Source organism: Maniola hyperantus, chromosome 13 (assembly GCF_902806685.2).
Source record: "Maniola hyperantus chromosome 13, iAphHyp1.2, whole genome shotgun sequence".
NCBI classification, from domain to species: domain Eukaryota; kingdom Metazoa; phylum Arthropoda; class Insecta; order Lepidoptera; family Nymphalidae; genus Maniola; species Maniola hyperantus.
In genome coordinates, this window is record NC_048548.1 from 785,139 (window position 1) to 805,205 (window position 20,067).

At 36.3% G+C, this 20,067-nt stretch overlaps 3 protein-coding genes across 4 annotated transcripts; 1 reads left to right on the top strand and 2 right to left on the bottom strand.

Moving 5' to 3' along the window:
* Positions 1–10,604: 10,604 nt before the first annotated feature.
* Positions 10,605–11,668, bottom strand: LOC117987741 (EKC/KEOPS complex subunit Tprkb-like). Its single transcript, XM_034974786.2, has one exon. The coding sequence runs from the start codon at positions 11,465–11,467 to the stop codon at positions 10,934–10,936; it is 534 nt and encodes a 177-aa protein (XP_034830677.1). The 5' UTR covers positions 11,468–11,668; the 3' UTR covers positions 10,605–10,933.
* Positions 11,669–11,795: 127 nt separating this feature from the next.
* LOC117987739 (methylglutaconyl-CoA hydratase, mitochondrial) lies at positions 11,796–18,224 on the top strand. Of its 2 annotated transcripts, none has more exons than XM_069502803.1 (4): positions 11,796–12,376; positions 12,993–13,328; positions 16,359–16,544; positions 16,976–18,224. In XM_069502803.1, exons 1-3 carry the CDS (start codon positions 12,094–12,096, stop codon positions 16,526–16,528), a joined length of 789 nt encoding a protein of 262 aa, XP_069358904.1. In that variant the 5' UTR covers positions 11,796–12,093; the 3' UTR covers positions 16,529–16,544; positions 16,976–18,224. The 2 variants fall into 2 exon arrangements, with proteins under 2 accessions (XP_069358904.1, XP_034830675.1); XM_034974784.2 differs by having other exon boundaries at positions 16,359–16,510.
* A 686-nt stretch (positions 18,225–18,910) lies between these two features.
* On the bottom strand, positions 18,911–20,061 carry Pmm2 (phosphomannomutase). Its single transcript, XM_034974785.2, has one exon. It carries the CDS (start codon positions 19,827–19,829, stop codon positions 19,080–19,082), a length of 750 nt encoding a protein of 249 aa, XP_034830676.1. The 5' UTR covers positions 19,830–20,061; the 3' UTR covers positions 18,911–19,079.
* Positions 20,062–20,067: the final 6 nt, after the last annotated feature.

Below are 20,067 nucleotides of genomic sequence, written 5' to 3' on the forward strand. Positions count from 1 at the left end.
GTGAGCGAATGTGAATCTATCAAAGGGGATTTTGATCGTGGCAGTGACGTGTAGCTGTCATTCTAGCAATTAAGCCCCAAAATGACAGCTACAGTGTGACGATCGCAAACACCTCTGATTGGCCTACACTCGCTCACTATTGGCTACAATGCATTGTTCAAAGTCAAATTCAATTATTGCATTATACGTTATAGGTTCATTGCTATGCCTTACAATATTGCAATATTTTATTAAATCTGGTAAACCACAGACATAGATATTAGTTCATAGAACATACCTACAAGATTGATTGCTTAGTATTCAAGTGAAAGTCAAACTAGGTTTGTTTGGACACTATATGAATTTGAATAACAGTTTGTGGAAACGCTCGCTGCACCTTCACAAATCTTTCCCCTACTGTATGATTGCTAAGCTGCGTTCACACCCTAGTTAACCGTTTATCAGTCAATCGATTTGTAAACAATTATTTTTACGTTCCCAAATGAAATGTTCGTGATTAGTAATCAGAAAGTTCCTAAAACTCAATAGTTACTAGATGCCATTTTTTTATTGTTTAAGATTTACACTACGTATAGTTCTTGCATTTCACGAAGGCCACTGACTCATGCTTGTGTTTAAGTCGTATCGGTATACGTAAGGTACACTAAATGTGTGCGTTTGACAGCGCTTGCTCGCGACTGATTGGTCCGACATGCACGCACACTTACGCAATGATCATGTACATGAACGACGTTACCACAAGTAAAGTCCACTAGCCTTCGTGAATTGCAAGAACTATAACAACAGCTGATTATTTTGTGTTCTTATGTTTATATAGATTTAGTATTGAATTAAGTTTACGTTCTATCGAAGTTATAACTTGTAAGTCGTTGCTGACTGCAGCACAGCGCAGATCTTGTCATTCAAAAGTGGGCTTTAAGTTGCGTAGTCTGGATACATTTTCCATTGACAAGGCACTTGATAAATTTGCTTGCTGTCTTAAATAAACTTTGTATCTTTAAAACAGACCTTAAGAGCAGTTTTCGTAGTTTTTGCATAATATGTAATTTGGTTTTTAATAATTGACCAATTAACTCAATGAATTTTTATAGACCCATTCTAGGAACTAATATCTGTTTGGTATGACAGATTTTTGTACAAATGTGTAGTTTAAGGCCATTGCATTCGCTAATGACAGTTGCCGTTTCACCTTGAAACTAGCAATTTTTGTTTTGGCGTTTGGTTTTGGCGCAATTTATTGACATTTGATCAGCTGATACTAATTACTAACACGCACTTTTAGTACTTTAACGTACTAGGGTAAAGGACTCCAGTAAATGAACGAATACGAAACCTCGAAAAAATCGGTGTACATACATTTAAAAAAACGGGCCGAATTGAGAACCATCTCCATTTTGGAAGTTGGTTACTAAATGCGAAAGTGTATCTGTCTGTCTGCTAAGGCTAATTTTTAACCCGTAAAATTAGAGAGTTCCCACGGGATTTTCAAAAAGCCTAAATCCACGCCCACGAAATCGCGGGCATCATTTAGTATTTTTTTATTATTTTGTGTATCTATATTATAGTCATAAATTATTTAATAATCAAAAAGAGCAAAAATAATGCGCGGTATTAATTATTGTTATACTTATATTTTTTTATTTAACAGGAAAACTTACAGCTAATTGGAAAAGTAAATTGATAAGAACAGAAGAAAATTGAAGCTGATGACAAGTTTCACAAATAGAATTTATATAAGACTAGCTTATGCTCGCGACTACGTCCGCGTAGACTACATAAATTTCAAACACCTATTTAACCCCCTTAGGAGTTGAATTTTCAAAAAATCCTTTCTTAGCGGATGCCTACGTCGTAGATAGATAGAAATACTTTATTGCACATAAAAAATATTACATAACATGACAAAGAAACTAAAACGAAAAAAAGATTGTATGCAAAGGCGGCCTTATTGCTCACAGCAATCTACCAGGCAACCTTTGGTGAAAGGAGAAACTAGGTGTGTTGGATAGTACTTACACGCAATACAGAAAAATGAAGTAGTATAAAACAATATAATATAATTAATTAATAAGTACCTAACTATTTCAGTAATACATACATAACTATCATACATATACATATCTATTATAAATATCAATATATATACAATCCATAATAGTAATATATGTATATTACTCGACTACGACGACGATAGGTATATACCTATCGTCGTCGTAGTCGTAATAGCTATCAGCATGCCAAATTTCAGCCCGATCCGTCCATTAGTTTGAGCTGTGCATTGATAGATCAGTCAGTCAGTCAGTCAGTCAGTCACGTTTTCCTTCTATATTAAAGATCAAAAAACAAAAAAAACTCGACTGAGGGAGAGAGAGAATAGAGGCAAAAGTAGTAAATGTTTGTCGTATACCGTCAATTGTAACACCTACAGTTGACGATTGATTTTTAAAAAACCTAATTCTACGCGGACGAAGTCGCAGGCATCACCTAGTAGTTTATAAGTCACTTAGGACCTTTGTAAACAGCGTCATACTTACTCATAGGCGAGCAAAATCCGACACGATTTTATTCCGAATGTAGAGGGCTGGCAAAACACCCGACATTTCTTGTCGGCGCCAACACAAAATCGGTTTTAGTCAAGCGTGCATCATATAAAATGTTCTGCCACTGGAACATCCGATTAAAATTCGGGCCCGACAACCGACAAGTGGGAACCGACTCTTACGGAAATAATCGACTGTGATAGACAAACAGACGGAAGGACGGAGCAAATCGAACCATAAGGGTTCCATTTTTAGGGTTCTGTAGCCAAATGGCAAAAAACGGAACCCTTATAGATTCGTCATGTCTGTCTGTCTATCCGTCCGTATGTCACAGCCACTTTTTTACGAAACTATAGGAGCTATACTGTTGAAACTTGGTAAGTAGACGTATGCTGTGAACCGCACTAAGATTTTCACACAAAAATAGAAAAAAACAGTAAATTTTGGGGGTTCCCCATGCTTAGAACTGAAACTGAATAATTTTTTTTCATCAAACCCATACGTGTGGGTTATCTATGGATAGGTCTTTAAAAATGAAATTGAAGTTTCTAATATATTTTTTTTCCAAACTGAATAGTTTGCGTGACACTTCCAAAGTGGTAAAATGTGTGTGTGTGTGTGTGTCCCCCTGTTACTTCTAAAATACTAGAATGATGAAACAAAAAAAAATATGATGATATTACCATGAAAGTTTGCTTTCACCGAAAATTGGTTTGAACGAGATCTAGTAAGTAGTTTTTGATTTATCGTGCAAAATGTCGATAAAATACGATTGAAGTAGGGAACCCTTAGTGCGCGAGTCTGATTCGCACTTGGCTGGTTTTTACGATTATGGTACGGAAACCCTTAAAAACTATTATTCATAAAAATTTGTATCAGCTGGTTTAATTCCTGGTAGTTTTTATTTATGGTAAAAACCTGTGATTTGTTCATTCACTTGAGTCTTTTACCCTAGAACCTGATTAAACCGACCGCCCCATATCGAAAACCAGTAAATGACATTTTTTGAAAAATCGTTATCTTATGTCATAATTTTTACTTCAATAGTATCTCCCATTATTGTAAGGAAAACAGCATTAAAATCTATACTTCCACATCCATATCTATACTCCATACCTACTTAATATTATAAATGCGAAAGTGTGTCTGTCTGTCCGTCCGTCGGTCTGTCTGTCTGTCTGCTAGCCTTTCAAGGCCCATCCGTTCAACCAATTTTGACGAAATTTGGTACAGCGATAGCTTGCATCCCGGGGAAGGACATAGGCTACTTTTTATTTCGGAAAATCAAAGAGTTCCCACAGGATTTTAAAAACCTAAATCCACGCAGACGAAGTCGCGGGCATCCTCTGGTTTTCCATATAACAGAAATTTTGATACCTCTAAAGTCTAAACCTACAGTACGCGACAGGTTGAAAAAATGGTAATCGGGGAGGGAACGCCTCGTATACCCGCACAGCTCCTGCGCTAACCAGGTGCAGTCGTGCGCCTTATGACGTGCGGGTGTACGGCGCGTCCCCTTGCCATATCCCGATTACCCTCTCAACCTGTCGCAGGCTATATATAGTAAGTGCACCTTATACAATGAGAAAACCAATTCAAAGCCTAGTAAGTCGCTGTGACCATTTTAAAAACATAACCCATGATCTAAAATCCAAATCAAAACAGTAAAGACGTTTAATAATGTATTAAAAGTAAGAATAGGAAAGGCAATAAGCTCTATAGTACGCGAGATGAATGATGAGAAAATGACAGATGGAAATCGGGGTATAAGGCCCGCACACCCGCACAGCCCCCACGCTAACCCGGTGCGTGATAGCGCGGGTGACGTCCCCACCCCGATTGGGGTTATTCCCGTTGAGTCACACCCCCGTGTGTAACACTGTGACACAAGGTGCCTAAAATTTCAAAACATTCCCGTTGAGTAACACTGTTACACAACGGGAATTAATTTGAACTTGTTGGCACCTTGTGTCACACCTACATAAATACATATTATTGCGCGTGTATCAAGTATTAACTGATTGTGCACTTTTCCGGGATGTTATTTATTTATAAATACAAGATGGCGGACATGAATTTTTTTACAAAAAATTGACATGGGTGTCGTTTTTAGGGTTTTCGAGGGTGCTGAATTTGATGATGACATTTATTCTGAAATCCAAGATGGCGGACATGATTTTTTTTACAAAAAATAGACATGGGTGTCGTTTTCAGGGTTTTCGAGGGTGCTGAATTTGATGATGACATTTATTTTCAAATCCAAGATGGCCGACATGGATTTTTTACAAAAAATAGACATGGGTTTCGTTTTCAGGGTTTTCGAGGGTGCTGAATTTGATGGTGACATTTATTTTGAAATCCAAGATGGCCGACATAGATTTTTTACAAAAAAATTGACATGGGTGTCGTTTTAGGGTTTTTGAGGGTGCTGAATTTGATGATGACATTTATTTTTAAATCCAAGATAGCCGACATGGATTTTTTACAAAAAATAGACATGGGTGTCGTTTTCAGGGTTTTCGAGGGTGCTGAATTTGATGGTGACATTTATTTTGAAATCCAAGATGGCCGACATAGATTTTTTACAAAAAAAATTGACATGGGTGTCGTTTTAGGGTTTTTGAGGGTGCTGAATTTGATGATGACATTTATTTTTAAATCCAAGATAGCCGACATGGATTTTTTACAAAAAATAGACATGGGTGTCGTTTTCAGGGTTTTCGAGGGTGCTGAATTTGATGGTGACATTTATTTTGAAATCCAAGATGGCCGACATAGATTTTTACAAAAAAATTGACATGGGTGTCGTTTTAGGGTTTTTGAGGGTGCTGAATTTGATGATGACATTTATTTTTAAATCCAAGATAGCCGACATGGATTTTTTACAAAAAATAGACATGGGTGTCGTTTTCAGGGTTTTTGAGGGTGCTGAATTTGATGATGACATTTATTTTGATATCCAAGATGGCTGACATGGACTTTTTTACAAAAAATAGACATGGGTGTCGTTTACAGGGTTTTCGTGGGTGCAGAATTTGATGATGACATTTATTTTTAAATTCAAGATGGCCGACATGAATTTTTTACAAAAAATTTACATGGATGTCGTTTTCAGGGTTTCGAGCAAGCTGAATTTAATGATGACATTTGTTTTGAAATCCAAGATGGCTGACAGATTTTTACAAAAAATAGACATGGGAGATTTTTGTAAAAAATCCATTTTGGCCATCTTGGATTTAAAATTAAATGTCATCATCAAACTCAGCACCCTGGAAAACCCTGAAAACGACACCCATGTCTATTTTTTGTAAAAAATCCATGTCGGCCATCTTGGATTTCAAAACAAATGTCATTATCCAATTCAGCACCCTCGAAAACCCTGAAAACGACACCCATGTCTATTTTTTGTAAAAAATCTATGTTGGCCATCTTGGATTTCAAAATAAATGTCATCATCAAATTCAACACCCTCAAAAACCCTGAAAACGACACCCATGTCTATTTTTTGTAAGAAATCCATTGTGGCCATCTTGGATTTGAAAATAAATGGTTCATCAAATTCAGCACGCTCAAAAACCCTAAAAACGACACCCATGTCTATTTTTTGTAAAAAATCCATGTTGGCCATCTTGGATTTCAAAATAAATGTCATCATCAAATTAAGCACCCTCGAAAACCCTGTAAACGACACCCATGTCTATTTTTTGTAAAAAATCCATGTCGGCTATCTTGGATTTAAAAATAAATGTCATCATCAAATTCAGCACCCTCAAAAACCCTAAAACGACACCCATGTCAATTTTTTTGTAAAAAATCTATGTCGGCCATCTTGGATTTCAAAATAAATGTCACCATCAAATTCAGCACCCTCGAAAACCCTGAAAACGACACCCATGTCTATTTTTTGAAAAAAATCCATGTCGGCTATCTTGGATTTAAAAATAAATGTCATCATCAAATTCAGCACCCTCAAAAACCCTAAAACGACACCCATGTCAATTTTTTTGTAAAAAATCTATGTCGGCCATCTTGGATTTCAAAATAAATGTCACCATCAAATTCAGCACCCTCGAAAACCCTGAAAACGACACCCATGTCTATTTTTTGTAAAAAATCCATGTCGGCTATCTTGGATTTAAAAATAAATGTCATCATCAAATTCAGCACCCTCAAAAACCCTAAAACGACACCCATGTCAATTTTTTTGTAAAAAATCTATGTCGGCCATCTTGGATTTCAAAATAAATGTCACCATCAAATTCAGCACCCTCGAAAACCCTGAAAACGAAACCCATGTCTATTTTTTGTAAAAAATCCATGTCGGCCATCTTGGATTTGAAAATAAATGTCATCATCAAATTCAGCACCCTCGAAAACCCTGAAAACGACACCCATGTCTATTTTTTGTAAAAAAAATCATGTCCGCCATCTTGGATTTCAGAATAAATGTCATCATCAAATTCAGCACCCTCGAAAACCCTAAAAACGACACCCATGTCAATTTTTTGTAAAAAAATTCATGTCCGCCATCTTGTATTTATAAATAAATAACATCCCGGAAAAGTGCACAGTCAGTTAATACTTGATACACGCGCAATAATATGTATTTATGTAGGTGTGACACAAGGTGCCAACAAGTTCAAATTAATTCCCGTTGTGTAACAGTGTTACTCAACGGGAATGTTTTGAAATTTTAGGCACCTTGTGTCACAGTGTTACACACGGGGGTGTGACTCAACGGGAATAACCCCCCGATTGCCATCTCGACCTGTCACGTACTATAGGTACATGTTAAATGTTTGCAAGGAAAATACTTTGCATACAATAATGTTTTTTCTGCATTATTTAACAAAGTCTAACTACTAGAAAATCTACTGAAAATACTTAGTCTTAAAATAAAATAAATTAAATTATCTCCCTGCGATATCGTCTGATGTCGTTTACAGGGTTTGGATTTTAGGCAGCCGAAATGTCACTGTTGACGTTATCAGAAGACCTAAAGCTTACGCTAGAACACAGAACTGTCATAATTCGTGTTCACTTAACCTAACGTCTCTCAGAGGGCTGAGAGGCAATAAATCTTTTTCTTATAATCCATACTAATAGTATAAATGCGAAAGTGTGTCTGTCTGTCTGTCTGCTAGCTTTTCACGGCCCAACAGTTAAACCGATTTTGATGAAATTTATTACAGAGTCAGCTTATATCCCAAAGAAGGCTACTTAGGCTACTTTTTATCTCGCAAGAGTTCCCAGGGGATTTTAAAAAACCCAAATCCACGCGGACGAAGTCGCGGGCATCATCTAGTTTTAAATATCAATTTAATTTGAAATAGCCTTAATAATTATTATTAAGGCTTCAAGTTAACAGGTTATGCCAGATGCTTTCAAATTTTTTTTTCAAAATTTAAGAAGAAGAAGAAAGGCATAATCATCATCATCATCATCATCATCATCAACCGACAGACGTCCACTGTTGGACATAGGTCTCTAATAAGGTCTTCCTCATGGCACAGTCTTTCACCGCCTGAATCGAGCGGCTCCCTGTGACTCGTTTGATTCGTCTGTCCACCTAGAGGGGGTCTTCTAACGCTGCGCTTTCAGGTGCGAGGTCGCCATTCCAGTACCTTGGGAATTGGGATCGTATTTTGTAAATATATATTGGCTTTTCGAATTACGAGCGCTCATTGCCACTTGAAATGAAATGAAATTAAATGAAATGAAATTCAAATATGGATCTGACACATAGGTATAATACTTACTTAGAAAATATTACTGTCTGTCAACATAATCTATGACAACCTCACAACTAGTACGTAATACTACGATAATTTTAAAATAAATTTGAGTAGTGAGCAGGCTTCATTTTGAGATAAGTAAATCCCTATTTTATTATTCAACCATTACCAGTACATATAAACACAACTTTCATTCAAAAATAATAAGTTTATAGCGTAATTTTACGAAGAAATGGATGCGCGAAGCTCCGCCCGCCATGACAGCCAAAAGGCTACTGACAGGATTTAGCGCCTGCAAGAAAATGAATAATTTCCGTTCGTTTTAGATTATTTAAGAAATGAAAAACATTTAGTTTAAAACCAATAATTTAAAATGATAAGATAACCTAAACATATTGTTTTGTGATGGTTTGAATTTAACACGTTTAGCCGTTAAAGAAAAAAACAACAAAACAAGTTGATCATAGCAATGTTTTCAACATCAATTCTTCAAAAAACGGGATAACTTGAACAAATGTGATATAGGTCATTATGATCTTCACAAATTGAAGTTTTTTATTACATGTATTTAATAGCTATTAATGCTTTAGGAAAGAAAATCTTTTTCTTCAAATTTACAGCATTTTCGCGATTTGACACTTCCTTTCCCCTTAAAGTTATACAGGTGCCTTTCAAATAAGGCCCAAACTAAGTTTGTAAGGAGCGGGCTACGAATAAACTGCACAAATGTAATTATTTGTTACAAACGTAACACGTTACGAATCTTTAATTGGATGTTTGCCTCCTTACTAAATGACTTGGCCTGTAGTAGATGTGACTTTTTGTATAGCGGTAGGTAATGGGGCTAGAATTCATTATTAAAGAGAAAAATTTTAAAAAGTTTTTTTTTCTATAGTGGTAGTTTATAGGGCTAGCACTATAGAAAAAATCACTTCATTTTATTACTACAGTCCAAGACTATTGAAGACTTCATTTGAATGACAGGCAGTGTGCTTAACTCAAGCGGCGTGCAAGTCAGCGATGGCCTTTATTTAGGTTTACGCCGAAGAACGAGTGAAATCATTGTGAATGCGTAAGTGTAGGATTAGGTTAAAGCATTTACCGATTTATTTACTCTATATGAAATATGAGTAGGTACATAAATGTCGAATGAACAAAATAATGTATCTTATTGGCTGTACAGCGGTAAAACGATCAACGCGATGATATTTAAAAAAAATGTCAAGTGCGAGTCGGACTCGCACACGAAGGGTTCCGTAGCATCGTATAGTTTTTGCATTTCACGAGGGCGAGTGACTCATGCTTGTGTTTAAGTCGTATCGGTATAAGTAAGGTACAGTAAATGTGTGCGTTTGACAGCGCTTGCTCGCGACTGATTGGTCCGACATGCACGCACACTTACGCAATACCCATGTATACGACCTAACCACAAGTAAAGTTCACTCGCCTTCGTGAATTGCAAGAACTGTACAAAAAATTACTTTAATTTACATGGTGGCCGTTTTGAAATTTTTATTATTGATTGTTATAGCGTGAAAATTTGGACTGTAACTATTACGGTTCACGAGATACAGCCTGCAGGCAGACTGACAGCGGAGGCTCAGTAATAGGGTCCTATTGGCACCCTTTGGTTACGGAACCCTAACAACGCTGCACACACACATTACGGTTGTGTATCAAGCATGGGACTTGAGTGTTAGACTTCATATTAAAAAGTATGACTTTTTAAAATACATGAAGATACATGACACACCACAGTAATGAGTATGTTAAGAGTGCAACTTACTTCCTTCTAAAATCATGTCTGCTGAAAACATAGTGAAAATTATGTATATCTCTCAACAGCTATACCATATATATGAAGATTAGCAAGGACTGTCGGGACACAGTCTGCAGTTGTGACTCCAAACCCCCCCCCCCCCCCCCCCCAACCATTGTTTTGGCAATTTTATATTATGTAAAAATGAAAGCTAATGTACCTATTTAAATATGTATTGATAGAAAGCGTAAAAACAACATTTTTTCCCCAATGTTAAACTTAATATTTATTCAACTTAATCATCGTATGAAGGTCACATGGCTGGACAAATCTCTCCTCTCTCTTATAGGAGAGATTTATAGGGATAAATATTAAAAGATAGAAAGAAAGAAAAACGTAGTGAGGAATGTTAGTTGCACTCGAGATGTGAGGTTGGTTGAAAGAATTTGTACAAATTGTGTTTTTGTGTATAGACGTATGATTTACATGATCGCTTTTACATAATATTATGTAACTTAAAATTGTACATTTTACATAATAATATTGTTGTTGTTAAAATAAAACTTGATACACAGTCAATTGTTTTATTCAGATTTCAATCTTAAAACTGAAACTAATAATTTATCTATGCTTAAAACTTACTTACATTCTTTTATTGACTAATTATTTCTCTATCTTATGTATATAATATTTATATATATAAGTAATATAAAACACAGGCAACTTTATTTGCAGGCCACAGATTTTTAGAAAACCTTTCGGGCACATGAAGTGTCCCTCTGGTACCTATTATGTGTTCAGTTGAAAGTCAAGATTGACGAGTACTGAACTAGATCACTGATAGAATTTTGATGAAATATGATGGCATTTTAGAAGTGTGTGGGAAAATGTATACAGTCTTAGTGATTTATAAAAACTTTCGTAACCATTTTACTAACAATAATATCAAGTAAATCCACATCACTTTTTAACCTGTTCAATTTATACACAGTTTTCAAATCCTTCATGTTGGTGTAATTGCTCAAACTAGTCAGTGGGCACTGTTCGCCATCTATTTCCTTGATAATATCTTTACTTACATCACCATTATCACTGATTAGAAAACAGACTAGTAAGCTATTGTCTTTTTCTATACCAAACTTGCTTAAACTCTGCGATATATTCTTCGTAAGCGATAAATTGTACAAAAGTTCCGAATATACAGTCTTGGTCACCATAGTCTGCGTTTTCTCGGACAGAACCGCGCGATTTGCCGCTGCAGCCACTTGAAACATGTCCAGAATCAAACTGGGTTTAATTATAGAGCATTTCCATAAACCTTTGATAACATTCTGCCTTATAGTTTCCACATTCTTTACATCTTTGAAAAGGTACACCTTGAGGCTTGTATTGGTATCTGGATCAAGGTCGCATTTGTATGGCTCTACGGACATTATTGCACAGTAGTCTGTATTAAAAATCTTGCTAATTGAAGCTAAATTAAATTATTATACCTATCGTAATCTGTGAATTCTTCTTTAATATTGAATTGAGCTAAAATAATTATATCGCTATTGTACTTTTAGGTTATGTTTTTATTTCACAGGTTATTTTTATTGTTTTGAATTCTGTCAATATATACCGCTTTTTTTAAAATTTGTTTCACGGCCCTGGATATCAGTCTTTTAAGGCCTCTGACTGACGGCAGGAGGACTATGACAAAGGATCCATCATCATATTATGTTATTGGTCTGTGATAGGTAACTACACATACTTATGAAAATTCAAATAAACATGAATTGATTTGAACCATTATTTAATATTTTTATTGCAGTGTGAAATTAACGCGTCAAGTAGAATGATTTTATAAGATAAGCTTTAAATAAATGACTCTCTCATAGAGTTCGCTAGTTTTAGAAGTGTTTTTGTAACAAAAAGTCTTGTCTTGCTTTTATAAATCTAGCCTTATCAGTATTGAGACTTGATAAGAAAGAATAGGTACCTATTTTAATTTTTAACATAAGTTCCTTAGTGATTATATACTCTTTGAACGGCGCATGATATCACAGTGTCAGTAAAAATGATTATTTCAAGAGTAAGCGCATTGAAACATGCAAGAATTCAAAGTATGCGATGTTTATCAACAATGCAACAAGTGGAGAACGCGGGGCCGGTGGTGTTCCACAAGTTCGGCGGGGAGGACAGTGGTATAGCAGTGTACGGTCTGAACAGCCCTAAGGCTAAAAATGCATTAGGGTTTGATCTCCTGCAGAGTATGAAGGAGGTGAACCAGTTGATAAGAGAGGACACGAAAATCTCAGTTGTTGTGCTGCACAGTTTAGTTCAAGGCATATTTTGTGCTGGTAAGATTCAGATTATTATTCTGGTTAGGTTATGTCCCACTAGTTAGATTGCAGTCAAGGGCTAACCTAGATAGACAGTCAGACAGACAACAACAATGTGATCCTATAAGGGCTTTTTTCCTTTTGAAGTACGGAATCCTAAAAATAGGAACCAATATTACTTAATATACTTTAACTTAGGCGAGAAACGTTCTTGATACTTATTCAAAGGTTTCTTTTACTCATTTGTCAGGCTACAAGTAGGTATAAGCTTTTATTCTATAACAAGCTTATGCTCGCAACTTCGTCCGCATGGACTATACAAATTTTAAACTCCTATTTCACTCCCTTAGAAATTGAATTTTTAAAAATTCTTTTTTAGCAGATGGCTATGTCATAATAGCTATCTGCATGCCAAATTTCAGCCTGATCCGTCCAGTAGTTTGAGCTGTGCGTTGATAGATCAGTCAGTCAGCCAGTCAGTCCTTTTCCTTTTATAAATTTAGATTAATACATTGCTGATACTTTTTCAAAGGTTTTTTTACTCATTTGTCAAGCTACAAGAATAAGATTTTATGTTTTAAGCTTTTATCAAATCACAATTTGAATAAGCTAATTCTTGTTAATAATTCCTCAGGAGCAAACCTCAAAGAGAGATTCAAGATGAATGACGATGAAGTAGCAACCTTTGTACGTACCCTGAGGAACACTTTAATTGAAATAGAAGACCTGCCCATGCCCACAATAGCTGCCATTGAAGGGGTGGCAGTAGGTGGAGGCCTAGAACTAGCGTTAGCCTGTGATATCAGAGTAGCTGCAGAGACAGCCAAGCTAGGCTTGGTGGAGACTGGACGAGGCCTCATACCAGGCGCGGGAGGCACACAACGTCTTCCCAGGGTCATACACCCCAATATTGCCAAGGAACTGATTTTCACATCAAGAGTTGTTAGTGGGCAGGAGGCTAAGGAACTGGGTATGTTACTGAGATCATGTTTTCTGTTATCCTACTAATAGGTATTATAAATGTGAAAGTGTGGATGTTTGGATGTTTGTTACTCAATCACGCAAAAACGGCTGAACGGATTTGGATGAAATTTAGAATGGAGATAGATTATACCCTGGATGAACACATAGGCTACTTTTTAACCCGGAAAATCAAAGATTTCCCGCAGCATCAGCTAGTTCATTGATAAATTGTAGTGTTTGGCTGCTATAAGACAAACCAGAGGTATAGACTGACTGTAGGACAGAGCTACTGTCCCATATCTAAAAAGTTATCTTGACAAATAGTTGACTTACTGTATGCAAAAGTTTGCACATCATGGTCATGCCCTCACCTTAAATGCTCGCCATACATATACATAAAAAGAGCAAATAAATAAAATCATGATTTTTGATTATTCTCTTTAATAATGAATTCTAACCCCATAAACTACCGCGATACAAAAAATCACTTCATTTTATTACCACAGCCCAAGACACTATCGATGACTATAGAATTACTTCACAATGTCATACAACAATTAATATACATCGTAACTAGTAACTAAATCAGTCATATAAAAATATAACATACCTATGTAAGTACATAATGTTTTAACAACAACATGTTGTATTAGCAAGTTATTATAATAATAAAGGTACATTTTTTCTTTAAGTGCTTCAGATAATGATTCGCTCAATAATTTTTCAAGGTTTTGTGATGCAAATATAATTTAAATATTTGATGAGAACTTCAGTGTTAAGTTTGCTTGCTCGTAGTTATGTACCTATTTGTATTTTTAAGAGTGTCTATCTGGAATGAATCTATCATCATCATCAACCGATAGATAGGTCTCGTAGCTCGTAGGGTCCGGCTCCACTAGAATCCAGCGGCTCCCTGCAATTCGCTTGGTTCATCCACCTAGAGTGGGGTCATCTGAGGCTAAGCTTACTGGTGCGAGGTCGCCATTGCAACACCTTGGAAGTCCAAAGTCCTTTTATCCTGAAAAATCAAAGGATTCCCATAAATTCCCAATTTTAAATGATTTATATTCATATAACACTCCACATAATATTATAATTACGAAAATGTGTTTGTTTGTGGGTTTGTCCTTCAATTACGTCACAACGGAGCAACGGATTGACGTGACTTTTTGCATGGGTATTAGACATGTGTCCGCTATAGCTTAACTTAACTGAAAACCGCTGCCATGCCTTTAGCGTACCATAGCGTTATTGTCGTAGCTAGCAACGGTTAACAGATATCATCTATGACGAACCACCTGACAACGCAACGCTGCCAACTGGCAACTGACAATGCATTGTTTGGTTTTTTGGTAACTAGAAACGCAATAATTATGCCTTCTCTTTCTTTCTTTCACTGAAAGCTGAGAAGGAGCGGTTATTGGCTAATGGCTATTGGCTAATGGCTACCGGCTTAGTAACTTAACTAAGAACATTTCACGAAAATTGATAAACCAAAAACGACCTTATGTCTATTACACTAAGGCGCTAATTTGTTTGGTTAACTGTTCAAGTACTTGTCCATTAAGGTTTGATCTATCAAGCTTATTACAGTTAAGCCTTAGACTAATAAAAATAAGGTCGTTTTTCGTTTATCAATCTTTGTGAAATGTTGTTGGTTAACATGACTGTGGCAAACTATCCGTGCAAGCGTCCAATATAGTTTGACCTCAATGATCATGATAATTAAACTTTGCTGATATGAACTTAAGGTTGTGATTACTTCACGATTTTCATGAAAGTAAAATTGGTTTTATTTTAGTGAAATATGCGCGCGCAGATCAGGTGGTGTTACGGCGCGTTTGTTTGTTTTGACTTTTGATGAAAGTTTTAATACCTAATTAGATAGTTTGAGCGGTGTTTGTATTCAGTAAATACTAAAGTTTTGTCTTGAGATATTGCTTTGTTTTATTTAGGTAGCTTTTGCCTGTAGTGTGGGTGATATTGACGATTGACTATAATTTGTAAATAACTTAGTAGGTGTATAAAATTGTAAAAAGGTGTTAAGATAAAAAATAAAGTTTTAATAGTTTTAGGTACTTAAGTGATATAATTAGTGTTGTACAAAACTTTGATTAAACGTTTTTGAAAATTGTGCTAGTCCTAAGCCTAGAAAAGCATGAAGGGAAATCGTCAATATTATTCTAATGCACTTACACGACTTGAAACTTTAGCCATACCTACAGACGGATTCGATACGGCAGCTAGCTAAGTTACTACTTACTACAAACAAAAACGGTGCGCATATTAAATTAGTTGAAACACAGCTTTGATACCGATACTAGGCAACTGTTATCAATAGCGCTATTGTAACTAAATAGCGGTTTAATAACCGTGGCCAGAAATAGCCAATAACGCCCATCTTTAATGGGTATAATTAAATACCTGGAGAGTGATACAGCCTACTTTTTATCCCGCAAAATCAAAGATTTTTAAAAACCTAAATTCACGGGGTCTAAGGCTGAAATCTATAGAGCGCGCTTTGACTTTGCTCAGACTTAAGATTGAGTTAAAACGAGACAGACTTATGTGAGAGATATAGCTCTGTCTCGTTTTAACTCTGTCTTAAGTCTATGCAAAGTCAGTGCGCTCTATAGATCTCACCGTAAGTCGCGGGCATCAGCTGATTAGTTAAGTACTGAGGCCCTTCTTACATTGCGATACTCGCAAGAGACTCGCGAGAGATACCGCAGTCGCATGCCAGTAGAATACATGTTCGCTACTCGAGTTTTGTACATTATGCTACTGAAAACAAAGAATTCTTCTTGAACTTTAATGTCAAACTGCTGATCGCTGTCAAACGCGACGACAAGGCGGATATCGCGAGATTAGTAGCAGATGCGTAGGTTACCAGTAGCGGAGTGTGCGAATCACCATACAAATGTATGTGAGATACTCCTCAGCGACTCATCTTCGAGACTCGCGTATAGGAGTCGTCTGTAAGTATCGTAATGTAAGAAGGGCCTAAATATTTTTCAAATACCCACGTATGTTTCAGGAGTGGTGAACCACGTGGTGCCACAGAACAGCACCAGCACTGCGGCGTACGAGCGAGCCATCAGCATAGCGCGCGAGATCATCTCCAACGCGCCGATCGCGCTGCGCTGCGCCAAGAAAGCCATCAACGAGGGGGTGCAGCTCAGCATCAAGGTTCGTGTGGACCTTTGACAATCACCCGCAGAGTGTAAGAACTGAAAACAACTCCCTAGCAATTCAAGTTTTTTAAATAAAAAATAAAATAACGTATCACATGAAATTACAAGGCTTTACCTGTTGATTCTAAAACAGTTTTTTTTTACGCATAATAGTTTTTGATTTATTATGCAACTGTCAATGTCGAAAAAATACAACTGTAGTACGGAACCCTCGCTGCGCGAGTCTGACTCGCGCTTGGCTGGTTTTTTAATTTAAAATTATTATTAATTTACTAGCTGACGCCCGCGATTTCGTACGCGTGAATTTAGGTTTTAAAAATCCTGTGGGAACTCTTTGATTTTGTGCCTATGTCACTCTTCTATACCCATGCAAAAAATCACGTCAATCCGTTGCGACGTGATTGAAGAACAAACCAACAAACAAACACTTTCGCATTTATAATAAGGGTACTGATTGCAGGATGGATATGAAGTGGAACAGAAGTGCTACGAGCTCAACATCCCGACAAAGGACAGGCGCGAGGGGATGCTGAGCTTCATAGAGAAAAGGAAACCACAGTACAAGGGACATTGACACGTTTATTGAATTAATAAATAAATAATTATTACAATTGTTACAAAGAATCCACACACAAGCATGCTGTGCTAGGGCATCTACTAACTAGGTAATATGGCAAACTAGCCTTCAGGTATAGTGCTTTCAATATTAACTGGCGTGTTTCCACTTGAGACCGTCATTATCAATAACAATAGGATTAAATCGTGGCGAGAGAATTCAAAAGTATCAGCACTGGTTAGTTTTTTTTAAATCATTTATTTACAGGCTCCTTTAAAAATGAATGGGCTCTGACTTCTGAGTGTTTGGTTTATTAATGGTTATTTTGGTAATCCGGCCCCTGTCTAATCCGGCACCCCCTGTAATCCGACGACAATCTTCGCTAATGCACGATTGAACAATTTATAACTTGTACACGCACCATCACTATTGTGCTCGACGCGTAGAGTATTGTTTTGATCCTGATTGCTTAGTTTGAATTTGGTTTGAAGATAGTGGTGCAGTTTAATTTACTAAATTTGACATACATATCTAATGAAGTATGATTTGTACCTCAGAGTATATCTATAACATAGAATCTTATCATTGGATGTAATTTGTCGGATTACAAGGTACTCTTCTGTAAAAAAATCCGGACTACGGCGGATCGTAGGCAGTACTCTATAATCCGACAAATTCGATAGTCCGACGCTGCCCTGCAAAATGTTTGTCGGATTACCGGGGGTCCACTGTATTGAGTTTACAATAAACAGTTTTTTTTCTGCCTTTTCTACACAACACAGCTTAGGCCATACTAGGCAAGGCATGTTTGTATGTGGATGAGCTTACAGACTTGTTATTGTTATTTAGCATAATAGGACATGGCCATATAATATTAATATATTTTTATATTTATATTTGTTATATACATATCAATTTGTTGTATTTAAGTCTTATTAAAATGATTAATTATAAATTTTAAATGATAAGTAAATTAAGAATGTACTAAGTACAGCAATCATATTTTTTTACAATGTATCCAGTTATTATGGAAGGTACCTTACCACAAATTACCATTATTTTAGTGTATTAATTAAAATTAATAATAAATAATTGAATGTTTGCATTTTGTGTATATTCTATTCTATTGAAATAAATGCTACATAAATTCTTAGGGCCGGTTGTTTCAACAAACTTTGACGGACACGTAACCTTTAAATATGGCGCTAACGAACGTAAGTAAAGAAAAAGCGTTGATTCAGCATCTATTAGCGCTAACGTTCGTTAAAAAGTTACGTTTACGTTAACCGGTGCTGGCGCCATTGGTGATCGTCAAATCAGTTCGTAACTTCATACTTCTTACAAACGTAATATTTTATTTACAAATTATAATGGAATCAATTTAATTCAAAGCTTTTAATGGTAGTTTTTTAGAAGATGAAAGAGAGTTTGTAAGAAATAAAAAGTGTTTAAAATGCGAAGTAGCAATATTAATAACTATTTATATAATTTAATATACTTAAAATGAAATAAAAAAAGGATACGGAGAAGCAAGTTAATTTTTAGGGTTAGTTTCGCAACCAAAATAACAATGACGAACAGTTTTTTGTACAATGAAGCAACGCACTTAAATTAACAGATGTTAAAGTCTGTTACGTCTGTTAAATTTTAACGAACGAATCTTACGAAGACCAATGGTTTGAAACAACCGGCCCTTACTGTAGTTATTTCTTACTATAACTAACCATTTTATTATGTGTATAAGTTACACTACAATGATGATCTTTGTCGGCCCTAGCACAAACTAAGGTCTATTTAGGCTGCAAATTGCAAACACCAGTCTCAGTATTTACCTAGTGCTTTGGTCTAAAAGTGTGCTGTAAATATGTTCACTTTTCAAGTCTATAAAATAAAAATAAATAAAATAAAACAAATATATCTCACAGAATTACTTAATCTTTGTCCTAGATTTAATATTCTGGATTTGAGAAGCTAAAAGTTGTTACAATTTTAATATTTTCAAAGATTATTATATACCCAGGCACTCTTTTAGTTGCTCTTGTGTATCTTCCGGACCTGTGACTTTGTGCCCAATTGTTTTGTTGTCATTGTAGATTTCATGGTCATTGCCCCCACGCATAGTCTTGTCTCCGAAGAAGTGGATCTCCCAGAAACTGTCCTTGATCACATGTCTGAGACAATACGTCTTGTCCCACCCGGTGGGGAACACATCTATGCTGATCTGTCCACCGAGTGCGAATGTCAATTTTGAATCTGCGAATTCTTTTTTCAGTTCTTCAACAAATTTCGCTCGAATCTTATGTTCTGTATCAAAACGGGAGAATTCGTCCCGTTCTGCTTGCGTGCAGGAGCGACCAACTGGGCAAATATTGATCATACTTGAGCGAAATTCAACAAAGTTGCCCCTTTTAGCGGGCAGCTCCAACTTCGACATGTAACCGAGAGCAAAGTTGATGACTTTCTGGAGTGTTTCCTCTCCGATAAACTCTAAAATGCTCTGTGAGCTTTTTAACTCCCCTTGCCGGTATGCCATCACGCCATTTTCACAAAACATATAATCAAACTGATTAGTCACATGTTCGCCGCCCATCTGCTGGGAGATTTTAGCATAATCCGACCCGCTGATGAGACCGATACATACATGAGGCTTTACCTTTTGGAGTAGGAAATTCTTGAAGTCCTCCGTAATTACTTGCCGGGGTTTCGTCAGCGTACCGTCGACGTCGAATAAATACAAAATATTCTTGCGAGCACCCATCGTACCTTTTTATTTCCTTATTTCTTTACACTACACACTTTAGTTCAAATTTTGGAGGCAAAAAAACAAGGTCAATAATTAGAACACTTGCAGCGATCTTTCAAACTTTTATCGAACACCGCCCTGTTACCGCCTGTGTAATTTTAAGTTTAGTGAAAGATAACCAACAAATATATTCGAGTCAACACGTAAGCCCACAGCCGCACAATCACAGTGAGTCAGTGTACCCGTATATTCA